Genomic DNA, 13194 nt, shown 5'->3' with positions numbered 1-13194 from the left:
TTTTTGGAGAGGCTGGGATGGCTGAACCAGGAATGGCAGTCTGATTTCTGGGGTTTGAACGTGAGACTGTGTCTCTAGGAAAAATGAGAACGGTGTGTCTCAGAGCTTCATTCCTCCCATCTCCTCATTGACTCTCAAACCATCCTGCTGGGTGCTGATTCTTAGCCCAGGCTTGCTGTATCCCACAATCCAAGGCTCCAGAAAGCCAGGCCCAAAGACTTGCTCATGCCTGTACTTGTATCATGGACCTTGGAGCCCCCTCACAAATGGAGAAACAGGTCCAGCGAAGGCAGGTAGATCATGAACTCCAGGCTAGACCAGGAAAAGATCTGAAGCTGCCTGAAGCACACTGGGAGTTTACGTTGGGTGTGAGTGGAAGCAGGAAGACTGAGGGCAAAGCATGTTTGCAAGGTAGTGCCTGCTAGGGATTAAATGCCATTTAGGCATTCGTGTGCACAGCAAGCTGGAATGTGATGTCTGAGCCATCATAGGAAGGGGCCCGGTGGGAAGAGCTCTGTTGCAGGCCTCACCAGGGACTGGGTCCCACAGAGTAGGTAAGTTACACTGAGAACTTGGAATGCATTCCATTCATTCAGTAATGTTTATTGAGTGCCTACTATGTGTCTTGCTCACAGTGAAAACGCGGGCCTGTGACTTTGGATGGGAAGACAGACACAGGGGGGTAGGGTGGGAGCTCTGGAGGACCAGGCAGCACTTCTGGGGGCCAACGGGAAGGACCAGCTGCTGGGGCAGGAGGGGCTTTCCTGCCAGTGGCCCAGGGTTGCTTGGCTTTGAATTTCCGCTCTGCGGGCCACGTCCTGTACACAGCCCCTCAGCCAGCACGTCTGCACCTGTGTGTGACCACTGACAATAGGAGTCACTCCAGCTGACCATCGCCTCGGCTTGTCTTTTTCTTTATTCAGGTAAATAGGTCTCAGGCAGCAGCCTTGAGGTCTCTGAACTTTCTAGTAGAGCTTGGCCTTATGACCTTCCTGGACTTGGCTCCACTGGATATGACATGGCATCTGGCTGGTGGGATATAACTTGAACTTATGGAGACCTGAAGATGCAGGAGTGGTGCCTTATGGAGTCCCTCCTGGGTTCTGCCTAGGCACTCCATGGTACCTACAGAGCCTGACACACACCTGCCTCATACCCTACGCATGGCCACTTTGGTTCCTTTTCCCTTCTAGGACTCTCTGTCTTTGTTGGGACGGAGGTTGTTTGATTGTTTGTTTTGGTTTTGTGGGGTTTTTTGGTTATTTCAAGACAGGGTTTCTCTGTATCCTGTCTTTCCTTGCTTGGCAGACTAGGTTGGCCTTGAACTCACAGAGATCCACTTGCTTTTCTCTCCCAAGTGCTGGGATTAAAGGTGTGTGCCACCACCGCCCAGCTGTTTTTGTGCTTTTTTAAGACAGAGTTTTACTATGTAGCTTTGGCTGCTCCGGAACTCACTCTATAGACCAGGCTGGCCTCTAACTCATAGATATCCCCCTGTCTCTGCCTCCCAAGTGCTGGGGTTTAAGGTTTGCACCACCACCCTTGTGAGGCTCTGTCCTTTGCTGGCTCTTTCTTGGTACCATCTTTCTCCAGCTTCTAAGGGTGGGGGTCATCTTTGTTTCTCACCTCTCTCATTGTCTCTATCTCCTTGCCTGAATAGCAAACCATCTACTTATGTATGATCTTTGATTCTTTCTGTTTTCTTTTGTCTGTCACCCTGTATATCCACCCATGTTTCTCTAGCTCCCTGGGCCCCTGTCTGTCTGGCTGGTTGTCTGTCTAGATCAGTATGCATGGGCGCATGTGTGAAATGTGTGTTTTCTTTTGCATTCTCTCCCCTCAGATCTTTCCTCTCTCTCTCTCTCTGCCTCAATCCTCCTGACCTTGGATGTCTCCCCTCCTCCAAGCTGACCTTGCGTTAGCCCCCCATCAGGGTCTACAATGAGTCCCAAACTGCCCCAGGCCTGTGTTCCAGTTTTCCTTGAGGCCAGTCCGGCTGTCCAAATATTTGGCCACCTCCAGGGGATTCCGGGTCAGCCTAGAGGAAGATGGACTGGCTGGCGCAGGGTCTCCCCTGCCTCTTGGGGGCCACAGTCACGTGATGTTCTGTCCTTTGCCTCAGCAGGACCTCTGGCTACACATCCTCTGGACAAGCTGGCAATGGAGTTGGGGGAGGGGGCTGCTGCTGGCTCTGCACAGCTTGCATTGAGAGGTGCTGGCTCCGGTCTCCCTTAGAGACTGAGCAGAGGGTCCAGGTCGCAGTGGGAGATGAGGCCAAGGTGGCTTGTAAGCATCTGCCTTGTCTAGGAAATGTACCCTGTCACAGGAAAGTCTACCTTCCGGCTCCAGCTGGGCTTCTTAGATCCTCCTATATGCTTCCGGATAGCCAGAACACAGACACAGGCTACACATCCTAGGGCCAAGGAGCCAGGCTGAGGCATTGAGTGGCTGGGGCATCAGTGTTCCAGGTTGTCACCTTTTCCCTGGCTTTGCCTGCTCCTGCACACTCACCTCTTCGTGTCAGCCGTGCCAGCCACACACTGGCCACGTGTCTCATCTTCCCATTCTATTGTCTTTTAGTGATGAGACAGTGGTTAGGTACAGGCTGGGGTCTTCTATCACCAACGTATGAAGCTGTGGCCTGGGGGAGGAACGAGGCATGACTGGCTGCTCTATCAGCCTCCTACTTGCCCTGAACCTCAATCTCTTACAACAGTGTTGGCTCCCAACAGTCCCTGTGGCTGTGTGTTAGGGACCTACAATTAAAACTTGTGAGCCATATACTGATCCCCTGGTAATGCACGCTTACTCCAAGATGGAGTTCCCTCTTTAAACCCGGAGAAGCAGGTATCTAGAGATACCCTGACATAATGGCTAAACAAGGGATAGGAACTTTCCCTACCTTGCAGCCTCCGGTAAGGGGCTCTGTGACCCTTCAAATTCCAAGCAACCTGCTTCTTTACTAGGTCTTCCTTGGGCTAAGTTCAAGGCTGCCCAGGCTCAGGAAGGCGGAGCTGCAGAAGTGAAATCTATATGACATCCACACCCCCATCGGAACTTATGGTTGCAGGACTGGAAGAAGTACAGTCCACCCTGTCGCCAGCCCACACCTGCAAGCCCACTTAGGTCCCTGAGAGCTGAGGGGGGAAAGTGGAGCCTAGGGACTCGGATAGGAGAGAAAGCTGTGGTTCCCAGAGTGGCTGATGCAAGCAACCAGCCCATCCTGGCCTGGATTCCTGGGCCTAGAAGTCTTTAATTAGCCAGAGTCAACACCTGCCAGAGGTGTGCCTGATAAATTCTCACTCTGTGATGCTTGCGTGGGCAGGCGTTACTTGATGCACCGTCCTCCTGATGCTCCTCCCTCCCATCCCCCAGCAGAGCAAACAAGTCTCAGAGTGGTGTGCTGGGTCAAGCCATCAGTTCACTGCTGATGCCATTCTCACGGCCTGTCCGAGAGCTCAGTGACCTCTCTCTCCTAAGGCTTGACCATTCTTTGGCCTCCCCTGGCCTGCTCTTGGAGGTGAAACCTCACAAGAGCTCCTTCATTCTGTCGTCAGCTTTGGTCTAGCCTCCCAGGACCCTAGATATCAGGGGGGCAGGGGCAATGAGGTCCTGGTGGAGGATGCTCTGTGTAGTGAGGCTGATGGGGTTGGGGGCTCGTCTGGGCTCTCACCACCCTTAGAGACATCAGGCCTGAGGTAGGAGCTGTAAGAGATGGGCTGGCAGCCTTAGGCAGTATCTGAGATCTCCCTCATAGGATAAAAGCCAATCTCCACTCTGGGGCTGTGGTCCTGAAACCTGCCTGCACTGAGGTACAGGCCTTGACTTAGCCTAACGGCTCTGGAAAGTTGGTCTACACTCAGACTCTTCCCTCTCCCCTCACCACCTGCTGATAACTGTGCATACCTCAGAGCCTACGCCCATGCTGTACTCTCTGCTTAAGCCTCTCTTCCTTGCTCCATACCTTGAAGCTTCTGTTGGAAGTTGAGGCCTGACTACAGGAAAAGAGAAAGGAAACCTCTCTCTCTCTCTGTCTCTCTCTCTCTCCCTCTCTCTGTCTCTCTCTCTCTGTCTATGTCTCTCTCTGTCTCTCTCTCTCTGTCTCTTGTCTCTGTCTGTCTCTCTGTCTCTCTCTGTCTCTCTCTCTGTCTCTCTGTGTCTCTCTCTCTGTCTCTCGTCTCTGTCTGTCTCTCTGTCTCTCTCTGTCTGTCTCTCTCTGTCTCTCTCTTTCTCTCTTTCTCCCTGTCTCTCTCCCTCTGTCTGTCTGTCTCTCTCTCTGTCTCTCTGTCTCTCTCTCCCTGTCTCTCTCTGTCTCTCTTTCTCTCTCTCTGTTTCTCTCTTTCTCTGTCTCTGTCTCTGTCTCTCTCTCTGTCTCTCTGTCTCTGTCTCTCTCTGTCTCTCTCTGTGTCTCTCTGTCTCTCTGTGTGTCTCTCTGTCTCTCTCTGTCTGTCTGTCTGTCTCTGTCTCTCTGTCTCTCTCTTTGTCTCTCTCTCTGTCTCTCTGTCTCTGCCTCTGCCTCTCTCTCTTTCTCTCTCTCTCTCTCTCTCTCTCTCTCTCTCTCTCTTGGTTTTTCAAGACAGGGTTTCTCTGTGTAGCCCTGGCTGGCCTAGAACTCACTCTGCAAACCAGGCTAGCCTTGAACTCAGAAATCTGTCTGCCTCTGCCTCCCAAGTGCTTGGATAAAAGGCATGCACCATCACTGCCTGACTTTCCTGTCCTTTTTAAAGTTCCAAGAGAATGTCTCACATCCAGTTGCAGTAGGAGATGTAAGGTGTTGTTGGTTGGGGGCAGGAGTAATGGAACATGGAAGGACTGGAAGGACATCAGTTCTACCAGATAGGAGGTCACTTAAGGACAAATATTCTGCATCCTTCCTGGGATCTCAGGGCAGCCTGAGACCCAGCAATGACTGGTTATGAATAATAGCCATCAGGCCTCAAAGGCTTTAGCCCGTATCCTGAAAGGGGACAGGGAACCTAGAGCCAGAACCTTAGGCACCTCCCATAGCCATTCCACAGACTTAGTCTCCCTGGAGGCAGTGCTAGGTTGCTCCATATCCTGATGCCAGAATAGAGTGAAGCCGTACACACACCAGCCCAGGCAAGCCCTTGGGGGCCTCTGTCATTAAGACAGAAACAGTTGCTTGGCCTAGGTTGCTGACTCAGCACACTCCAAGGGCTTGTTCCAGCTTGCCCAGGGTGGGGACCGAACAAGAGCAACCTACTGAGTGCCAGGGGGCTTTGGAGACCTGGCAGTGGTACCTTACACCTAGGTGAGATCCTGGTAAGGCTCAGTGAAGGGCAACATGAGGACAACCTAGGGATGATGGATGATCTACAGGAGAGAGGACAGCTTAGGGGTGATGGATGATCTATGGGGAGAGAGCCCTAAAGGACAAGTCCACATGGTCAGTGTCCTGGGTAGGTAGGCTGGGATGATAAAGGGCTCAAACCCGGCAGCCAGGGAGACAGAGGTAGATAATGGTGTCAGGTGTGGAGTTCCCAGGGCTAAGGTATTCAAGATCTGAGCTCTGGGCTGGGGCAGTGGGTAAAGGTGCACTGGTGGGTATAGGAAGACAGATGGTGACATGGTGTGGGGCCTAAGACCTGAGCCTGGCTCCCTGTAGGATCAAGATCAATCCCAGGTGTTTGTTTGAGCTCCTCAGAGCTTCCCACTTCAAAGATGGTCTGAGATCATTGGGGGCTGGAGTAGGGAGAATGGATTCAGAGCTGCTTTTGGGATAATGGATTCAGAGTTGCATTTGGGATACCCTGCTTGCCTCAGGCCTAGGCTCTGGCTATCCTGCCTGGCAGAGACAGCCCCTTCTGGTCTCTACTCTGGCTCAGTGTCCCTTCTGGCCACTTTAGCCTTTAGGATGTCCTGACAGAGCCTGAGTTCAGTTTGCCCAGACATCTTCTGGGTACGGTAGGTATCCCCTGGCCCCAAGGATGGGAGAGGAGCCAGTGAGTTGTCTGGGCAGTGCTCACTGTGGAGCAAGGAAGCTGGATCATCTGCAGTCCAGCCTGGCCAAGCCCAGAGAGAGAAGGGGCACCCAGCAGTGACATGGGCTTCTCCTCAGCTGGCCAAGTCCTGAGCTCCTGGCCCAGGGAAATGAGGACTCTGTTTAGAGGGTGTCTTGGATGGCAAGCTCTGAGAATTAGGGGCTCCCTGGCAAGAGAGAAGATGCTAGAAGGAAGGCAGGACTGTGAGGAGCATGAAGAGCAAGTGGCCCACAGAACTGTGTGCCCTGGGACATCCATTTCCTGGAAGGGGCCCTGAGGGCCTTTCACTGCAGCCAGGCTGGATGGGCCCAGGTGTCCAGCCCCGGCACCGCCTCAGGCCTCCTGGCTCTGGAGGGGGCACCCTCTGCGCCTGCTGTCCACAGCGCCAGCTCTCAGCCCACAGAGAGCCCTTTGTTCTGACTGCCAATAGAGCCCGCCGGGCAGCTGGGAACAGGGCCCACACCCCTCACCCTCTCCCAAGGCCTCCAGCCGTCGGGCAGTGCTATTCTAGGTTGGCCAGGAGGCCCCTGGCACGCAGGACCAGTTCAGGAAACTGTGTCCCAGGACTACTTGTCAGGAAGGAGATGCAATCCAAGGTGCACACGCGGAGTGGGGTCAGACCCTAGGGCTTAGCATTCAGGGCATCTGGTGCCATTCAGCTATGGACTCAGATCACCCAAGGGACCCTCGCTTCACACGTAGAGAAATTGAGGCCCCAGCAGCTTGCTTGGACTGGTCTATGCAGGGGACTTATTGTCCTGTCCCATCTGGATGTCCTAGGAACTCTGGTGTTCAAATTCTGTTCCACACTCCCCAAAGACCAATCCCAAGAAAGTGCCAAGTTCCAGTGAACTTTCATGTGCCTGTCTGTCCCAAGTGACCCCCTCAGAGATGTATTATGGCCATTGACTTCATGTGAGAGACTAGACCATGACCCCAAGGATAACCAGAAGAACTGACTGATCCACAGGTACCTGACCATTGGTGTGAGAGTGGTGTTCTGGGGTGGTCTCTGAGCCATGGAGGTGCCCCGACAGACAGAGATGGTGGAGCTGGTACCCAACGGCAAACACTTGGAGGGGCTTCTACCGGTGGGCATGCCCACCACAGACACCCAGAGGTAAGCAGAAAAGGGTGGTGGCTCAGGGCAGCCCTGGGCTGAGGTTACAAGACACAGGGCTGGAACTGATTCCCATATGCTGGCCTCCTCTTACAGGGCTGAAGACACCCAACACTGTGGAGAGGGCAAGGGCTTCCTTCAGAAAAACCCCAGCAAGGAGCCACACTTCACTGATGTGAGCTGGGCAGCCTAAGGGAGCTAGGGGACTGTGGGGAAATTGGACACGGTGATGAAGTGCTCTGGGGACACAATGGTAGAATCAGAGGCAGCGAGGTAGAATACCACAGTGTTCCCTGCCTTGTGCTAATTCCCTTCTTGTCTCCAACCCACTTTGGTGCCTGCAGTTCGAGGGGAAGACATCGTTTGGTATGTCGGTGTTCAATCTCAGCAACGCCATCATGGGCAGTGGAATCCTGGGGCTCGCCTACGCCATGGCCAATACGGGCATCATCCTTTTCCTGTGAGTGCCTCTGCAAACAGCCCTAAATAGCTGCCAATCATGACCTCTAAGGACCTTCCAGCTCACTCTCCAGTGGGTGGGCACTTCTTCCTCTGCACTCAGTCCACCGCTGTGAAAACATCCACAGCCAGGCAAAAATACCTTACTGTTCTTCAAACCCACAAGGCCAGCCTTACAGGCCTGAGTCTGTTCTACTGCGTTTACACTCGACGGCTAAACCCTTGTGGCGAGGCCTTGTGTGGCCACACGAGTCCTTGATTTGGTGGCTCTGCCCTGGAGCCTGAAAGGAAAACATGTTTGTCCCAAAGACTCAAGAAGAGGAGGTGCTTAGAGGACAGGCCCAGGACACTCTTGACCCAGAGAGCTCCGACCCGGGTCATATTGCACCCTGGGTCAAAGAGAGTAGCGTTCATAATATCTCTGGAGTCTCCTGACTTGCACCCACTCCCTCTGCAGGGAATTCAGACATTTATGTCACAGAGTCCTTCCTCCCAGCCTCCTTGAGCCCATCACTCCCTGCCAGCTAACCCCCAGTGGCCTCTTTCCCTCCATGTTCTCTAGGTTCCTGCTTACGGCGGTTGCCCTGTTATCTAGCTATTCCATCCACCTGCTCCTCAAGTCTTCAGGGATTGTGGGTGAGCTGCTTGCAGGCTTGCAAAGGGGTGGGGCTAAGATGAAGAGGGCCAACCCCCCCTCAGGGTTCCCCTCCATCCCTGGCTATCCTGATTTCCTGTGTCCACAGGCATCCGTGCCTATGAGCAGTTGGGCTACCGTGCCTTTGGGACCCCAGGAAAGCTAGCAGCAGCCCTGGCCATCACGCTTCAGAACATCGGAGGTGAGGCACTGGCTGGGGCAGCAGTATGCAGAACAGGGGAGGTCTGATGGCTGGCTGGTTTGGCTGGCCTCAGCAACTATTCCCCTGTCTCCTCCCCAGCTATGTCCAGCTACCTATACATCATCAAGTCTGAATTGCCTCTTGTCATACAGACCTTCCTGAATCTGGAGAAGCCGACCTCGTGAGCCTGGGAAATGGGGGTGGAAGTAATGGGTACCCAGCTAGCCTGATAGACAAGGCCGAAGTATGGCTGGTGGAGAGAGCACAGGGCTGCAAAGAAAGCCATATTCAGTTCCCGCTTGTGTGCAGAGCATCCAGGGAAAACCCCGAGAGCCCGAAAGCTAGAGCCCATGTGACCCAGGACCCTGCATATGAGCAGAAGGGCCTCAGGCTTAACTCTAAGCACCTGCTATTCCTGACCATAGGGTCACCCCCACCCTAGCTGCCACTACCAAGAGATTAAGCCCAGGGCATGTGTGGGGGTGCCTACTACTTAGCTAGCACGGGCTGAGCATCAACCTTGTTTTGTATTTAGGGGAAGGGATCAGAGGCTTACCCCTGCTATGGACAACTCAGTGCCCACAAGCAAAAGGGCTGTGACTCAGAACAGTGCTGAGAGGACACAACTGGGATTGTGCACCTAGGGTCCCCGGGGACTTTTCCCTAGGAAAGACCCTTGAATTTGCACAAGAAGAATGAATTTTAGCCTTATCTATGCCCCATGTTCATTTCCAGGAGGAAGGGGGCCAGAAAAATGCAAGATACAGGTGCCAAGAGAGACCACAGGGAGCACACATTATTTGCAAGTCCCAAGTCCCTGAGACACACTCTCCCCCCCAACCCCCGCAAGAAAAACACAGACACTCCCTGAGCTAGATCCTTTCAGGAGACTGGACCCAGACCTCTGAGACAACACTACCAGCAACTGCAGTCACAGTCACGGGGACCCGCACGAGCTGTGTCCCAGTCCCACTCAGGAGTGTGACAAGGAGCCCATTTTAGATAAAGCATGGAAAGACTTGAAGTTATGGTTAAATATCCATCAGGGAATACAATGTGGTGTCACTGGTGTGCATCTGGAGATGCTGGTGGTCCCACACCAGCCTGAGGAGCTTCTTTCTGACCAAGGATTCTGCTCTTACTCCTGCAGGGTGTGGTACATGGACGGCAACTACCTAGTGATCCTGGTTTCTGTCACCATCATTCTGCCCCTAGCACTGATGCGACAGCTCGGTGAGTCATCAAGGTCAGACTAAATAGGGGATGTTAAGGGACACGGGAGAGGCCAGAGTCTCACAGTCTCCTCCTTTACAGGCTACCTGGGTTACTCCAGTGGCTTCTCACTCAGCTGCATGGTGTTCTTCTTGATCGCAGTGAGCCACCCTCCATGTTGGTCAGAAAAGAGTAGTGGCCTGAGGGAGTCCTGTGTTAGAGGGAGGGGGCAGGGTCTCTTGGGAGGCTGGAGTGAGGAGACAGCTCTTCTAATCTTGACTGTGGCTTCCCGGTCCTGTTGCTGGCAGTGCTGCCTGACTCTGACACACACTCTCACGCTTCTCTACCTCAGGTCATCTATAAGAAGTTCCAAGTTCCCTGCCCATTGACGCACAACTTGGCCAATGCCACCGGCAACTTCAGCCACATGGTGGTGGCGGAGGAGAAGGCACAGCTGCAGGGCGAGGCTGACGCTGCCGAGGCCTTCTGTACCCCAAGCTACTTTACCCTCAACTCACAGGTTCCCACAGGCCAAGTCGGGCCAGGGAAGCGGGGAGGGGCTTGGTGGGGGAGGAGCCGCCTTGACATAGTCCCATGTGTCTCCAGACAGCATACACCATCCCCATCATGGCCTTCGCCTTCGTCTGCCACCCTGAGGTGCTGCCCATATATACAGAGCTCAAGGAGTAGGTGTCTGCGCCTGGGAGAGGGACAGCGGCTGCTTTTGAGTTGGTCTGGAGAGAATAGATGTGGTCTTGGATGACTGTCTGGAGGGAGATAAGCAGAGACTGAGGTCACCAGACCAAAGGTCTCCATGGTTGATAAAGAGTGGGAATTAGAGGCAAGAAGGAGACAGGGAGACCCCCTCCCCAAGTATCACAGCATAGCTCAACTTGCCACCAAGTCCCATCTCTTGTTATCTGCAGCCCCTCCAAGAGGAAGATGCAGCACATCTCTAACCTGTCCATCGCTGTCATGTATGTCATGTACTTCCTGGCTGCCCTCTTCGGCTACCTCACCTTCTATGGTATGGCTGGATCGGTGCGGGTGGGATCAGGGGCCAGGCGGGGAGGCAAGGGCTGGCCAATGGCCACAGTGATTATAGGCACTCGCTAGATGTGCGATGCCTGACTGTGTCCTGCAGCTGTGGAGGTGAGTCTGAGTGCCACTCCCCACAGTGTCAGGGTCCACCGCCCCCTGGCCTGCTGACCACCCTCCCTGCCTGCCACAGACGGGGTGGAGTCGGAGCTGCTGCACACCTACAGCAAGGTGGACCCGTTTGACGTGCTGATCTTGTGTGTGCGCGTGGCCGTACTGATAGCGGTCACACTTACGGTGCCGATCGTACTGTTCCCGGTGAGCCAGCGGGCAGGTGACCGGGCAGGCTGGAGGGAGAGTCTAAAGGAGGCCACCACCGGACTGATAGTTCCTCCCCCTGCCCAGGTACGACGTGCTATCCAGCAGATGCTGTTTCAGAACCAGGAGTTCAGCTGGTTGCGGCATGTGCTCATCGCCACTGGCCTGCTTACTTGCATCAACCTGCTGGTTATCTTCGCCCCTAACATCTTGGGAATATTTGGGATCATTGGTGAGAGTCTGACCCTGCTGGGCGAGCAGGGTAGAACCACAGAGAGTTTCACTTCTACAGGTCCTGGTAGACCCCTGAGTTCACACCCTACATTTATGAGAGCTGTCCCCTGTGTACCTGGTTTGGCCTCCCACCTGGACGCTTGCCTTTACTATTGCAGTTCCAGCTCCATCTTGAAGGCTAAAACCCCTGATCAGTCCTTTTTAATAGATGATGGTGTGGACGCCCAGGCCAAAGTCTCCACACAGGATCTCACTGATTTGGGCATGGTAGTGTGTGGTGTGCCTGTAATCTTAGCTTGAGAGGATGAGATAGGAGAGTCACTTGAGCCTGGGTCTTTAGAACCAGCATAGACAGCCTAGCAAGACACTTCGGACGACCACAAAAGATCTCATAACGTCTTAGCCCATTTCACATATAGGGAGGCCAAAGTCCAGTGTGATCAAAAGCACATAAGAGCTACAGTTGATGAGTGGAGAGACCCAATTTAGCCACAAGACTGTTAGACTCCAAGCTTGAGGCTCTATCCACTGTCACATCCCAGCTGAGGTTTTGAGCTGGAAAATTAGACAACCCTGAAACATCTTTGGGATGACCCAAGTCGGAGGACTGATGCCTTAAACCTACTCCTCGGTCTGCCTTGCCGATCTGGGGGCTGGGAGTTATGAGATTGTCTTGAAAAGACGTGCTTCCATATGTTCACAGTCTGAGTCAAACTGAAGTCCAGAGACTGACATGCATTGCCCAAGGGATGGAAAAGTCTCTTGGGGAAGTCTGTGTTAGTCAGCTCTTTGTCACTGTAACAGAATAGCCGAGGCAATTAACTTATAAAGAAAAAATGTAGGGCTAGTGAGATGACTCAGTGAGTGAGGGTGCCTGCCACCATGCCTGGCAACTTGAGTTTGATCCCTAGAACTCAAATGGTGGAAGAAGAGAACTGACTCCGAAATGGTTGTCAGTTTGATGGCCACATGTGCACAGTGACACACATGCATCTATACACATACACACACATAAACACATGCAGCTACACACACACAGACAAAGCAATAAATTAAAAAATGAAAAAATGAGCTGGGCAGTGGTGGCGCACGCCTTTAATCCCAGCACTTGGGAGGCAGAGGCAGGCGGATTTCTGAGTTCTAGGCAAGCCTGGTCTACAGAGTGAGTTCCAGGACAGCCAGGGTTATATAGAGAAACCCTATCTTGAAAAAAAAAAAATTAAAAAACGAGAGAAGAGAAAAGGGTTCAGAACTGAGGACATAGCTCGATTAGTAGACTGTTTGCTTGGTTATGTATGCCTGATGATCTGGGTTAGACTCCAACACATGTGAACAAGCTATTACAATGAGATTCCCAGCATTGAGAAGGTGGGGGCTGGAAGAACAAGGGTCCAAGGTCATTCTTGGCTCTACAGTTTGAGGCTGTCCTGGGATACAGGAGACCTTGTCCCCAAACAAACAAACAAAAAGATTTATTTTGGCTCATACTTTTGCAGGTGTCAGCCATGACTGACTGGTACCAGTTGATTTGAGGGTTGTAGTGAGATAGTCCATCCTGACAGAAGTGCATGGCAGAACAAAACTGCTTACCCGGGGCCAAGAGCTAAAAGGGAAAGAGGAGACAAGGTCTTTCTTACAAGTCAGTCAGTCCCCTTAAGAGGTTTCATACCCATGCCTAAGGACCTCCCACAAGACTCCACCTCCTAAAGGTCCCGCCCCCTTCCAAATAACACCAACTGCAGAACCTCCTAGAGACCCCACTTCCCAACTTCCAAGCACTTGGGCCTCTGAGAACATTCAAAATCCAAATTATAGCAAGCTGTCTTAGGAAACTAGTATTATTTTATGTATGTATGTAAATATGTATGTATGTTTGTATGTGTGTGAGAGCCCTGCTGAATGTCACCCAAATGTCACAAGAGGGCATCAGATTCCCCCCTTCCTTTTTTCCTTTTTTTTTTTTTTTTTTTTTTTT

The 13194-nt window shown here is 52.8% G+C and overlaps 1 protein-coding gene across 1 annotated transcript in view; it reads left to right on the top strand.

The window, feature by feature from the left end:
• Slc38a3 (solute carrier family 38 member 3) overlaps positions 1–13194 on the top strand; it is a 16161-nt gene that overhangs the window by 1423 nt on the left and 1544 nt on the right. Inside the window, exons 2-14 of the mRNA XM_031345088.1 lie at positions 6973–7122; positions 7219–7297; positions 7467–7582; positions 8144–8217; positions 8325–8417; positions 8517–8598; positions 9568–9650; positions 9732–9790; positions 9982–10149; positions 10236–10315; positions 10556–10656; positions 10861–10985; positions 11073–11217. Of these exons, the coding sequence (XP_031200948.1) occupies positions 7022–7122; positions 7219–7297; positions 7467–7582; positions 8144–8217; positions 8325–8417; positions 8517–8598; positions 9568–9650; positions 9732–9790; positions 9982–10149; positions 10236–10315; positions 10556–10656; positions 10861–10985; positions 11073–11217 (1306 nt within the window). The 5' untranslated portion in view covers positions 6973–7021. The remainder of the gene's footprint in view (positions 1–6972; positions 7123–7218; positions 7298–7466; positions 7583–8143; positions 8218–8324; positions 8418–8516; positions 8599–9567; positions 9651–9731; positions 9791–9981; positions 10150–10235; positions 10316–10555; positions 10657–10860; positions 10986–11072; positions 11218–13194) is intronic.

This window comes from Mastomys coucha, unplaced genomic scaffold, assembly GCF_008632895.1.
Source record: "Mastomys coucha isolate ucsf_1 unplaced genomic scaffold, UCSF_Mcou_1 pScaffold23, whole genome shotgun sequence".
NCBI classification, from domain to species: domain Eukaryota; kingdom Metazoa; phylum Chordata; class Mammalia; order Rodentia; family Muridae; genus Mastomys; species Mastomys coucha.
The sequence above is the reverse complement of the archived record's forward strand: the minus strand, read 5'-3'. Positions and strand labels throughout refer to the sequence as shown.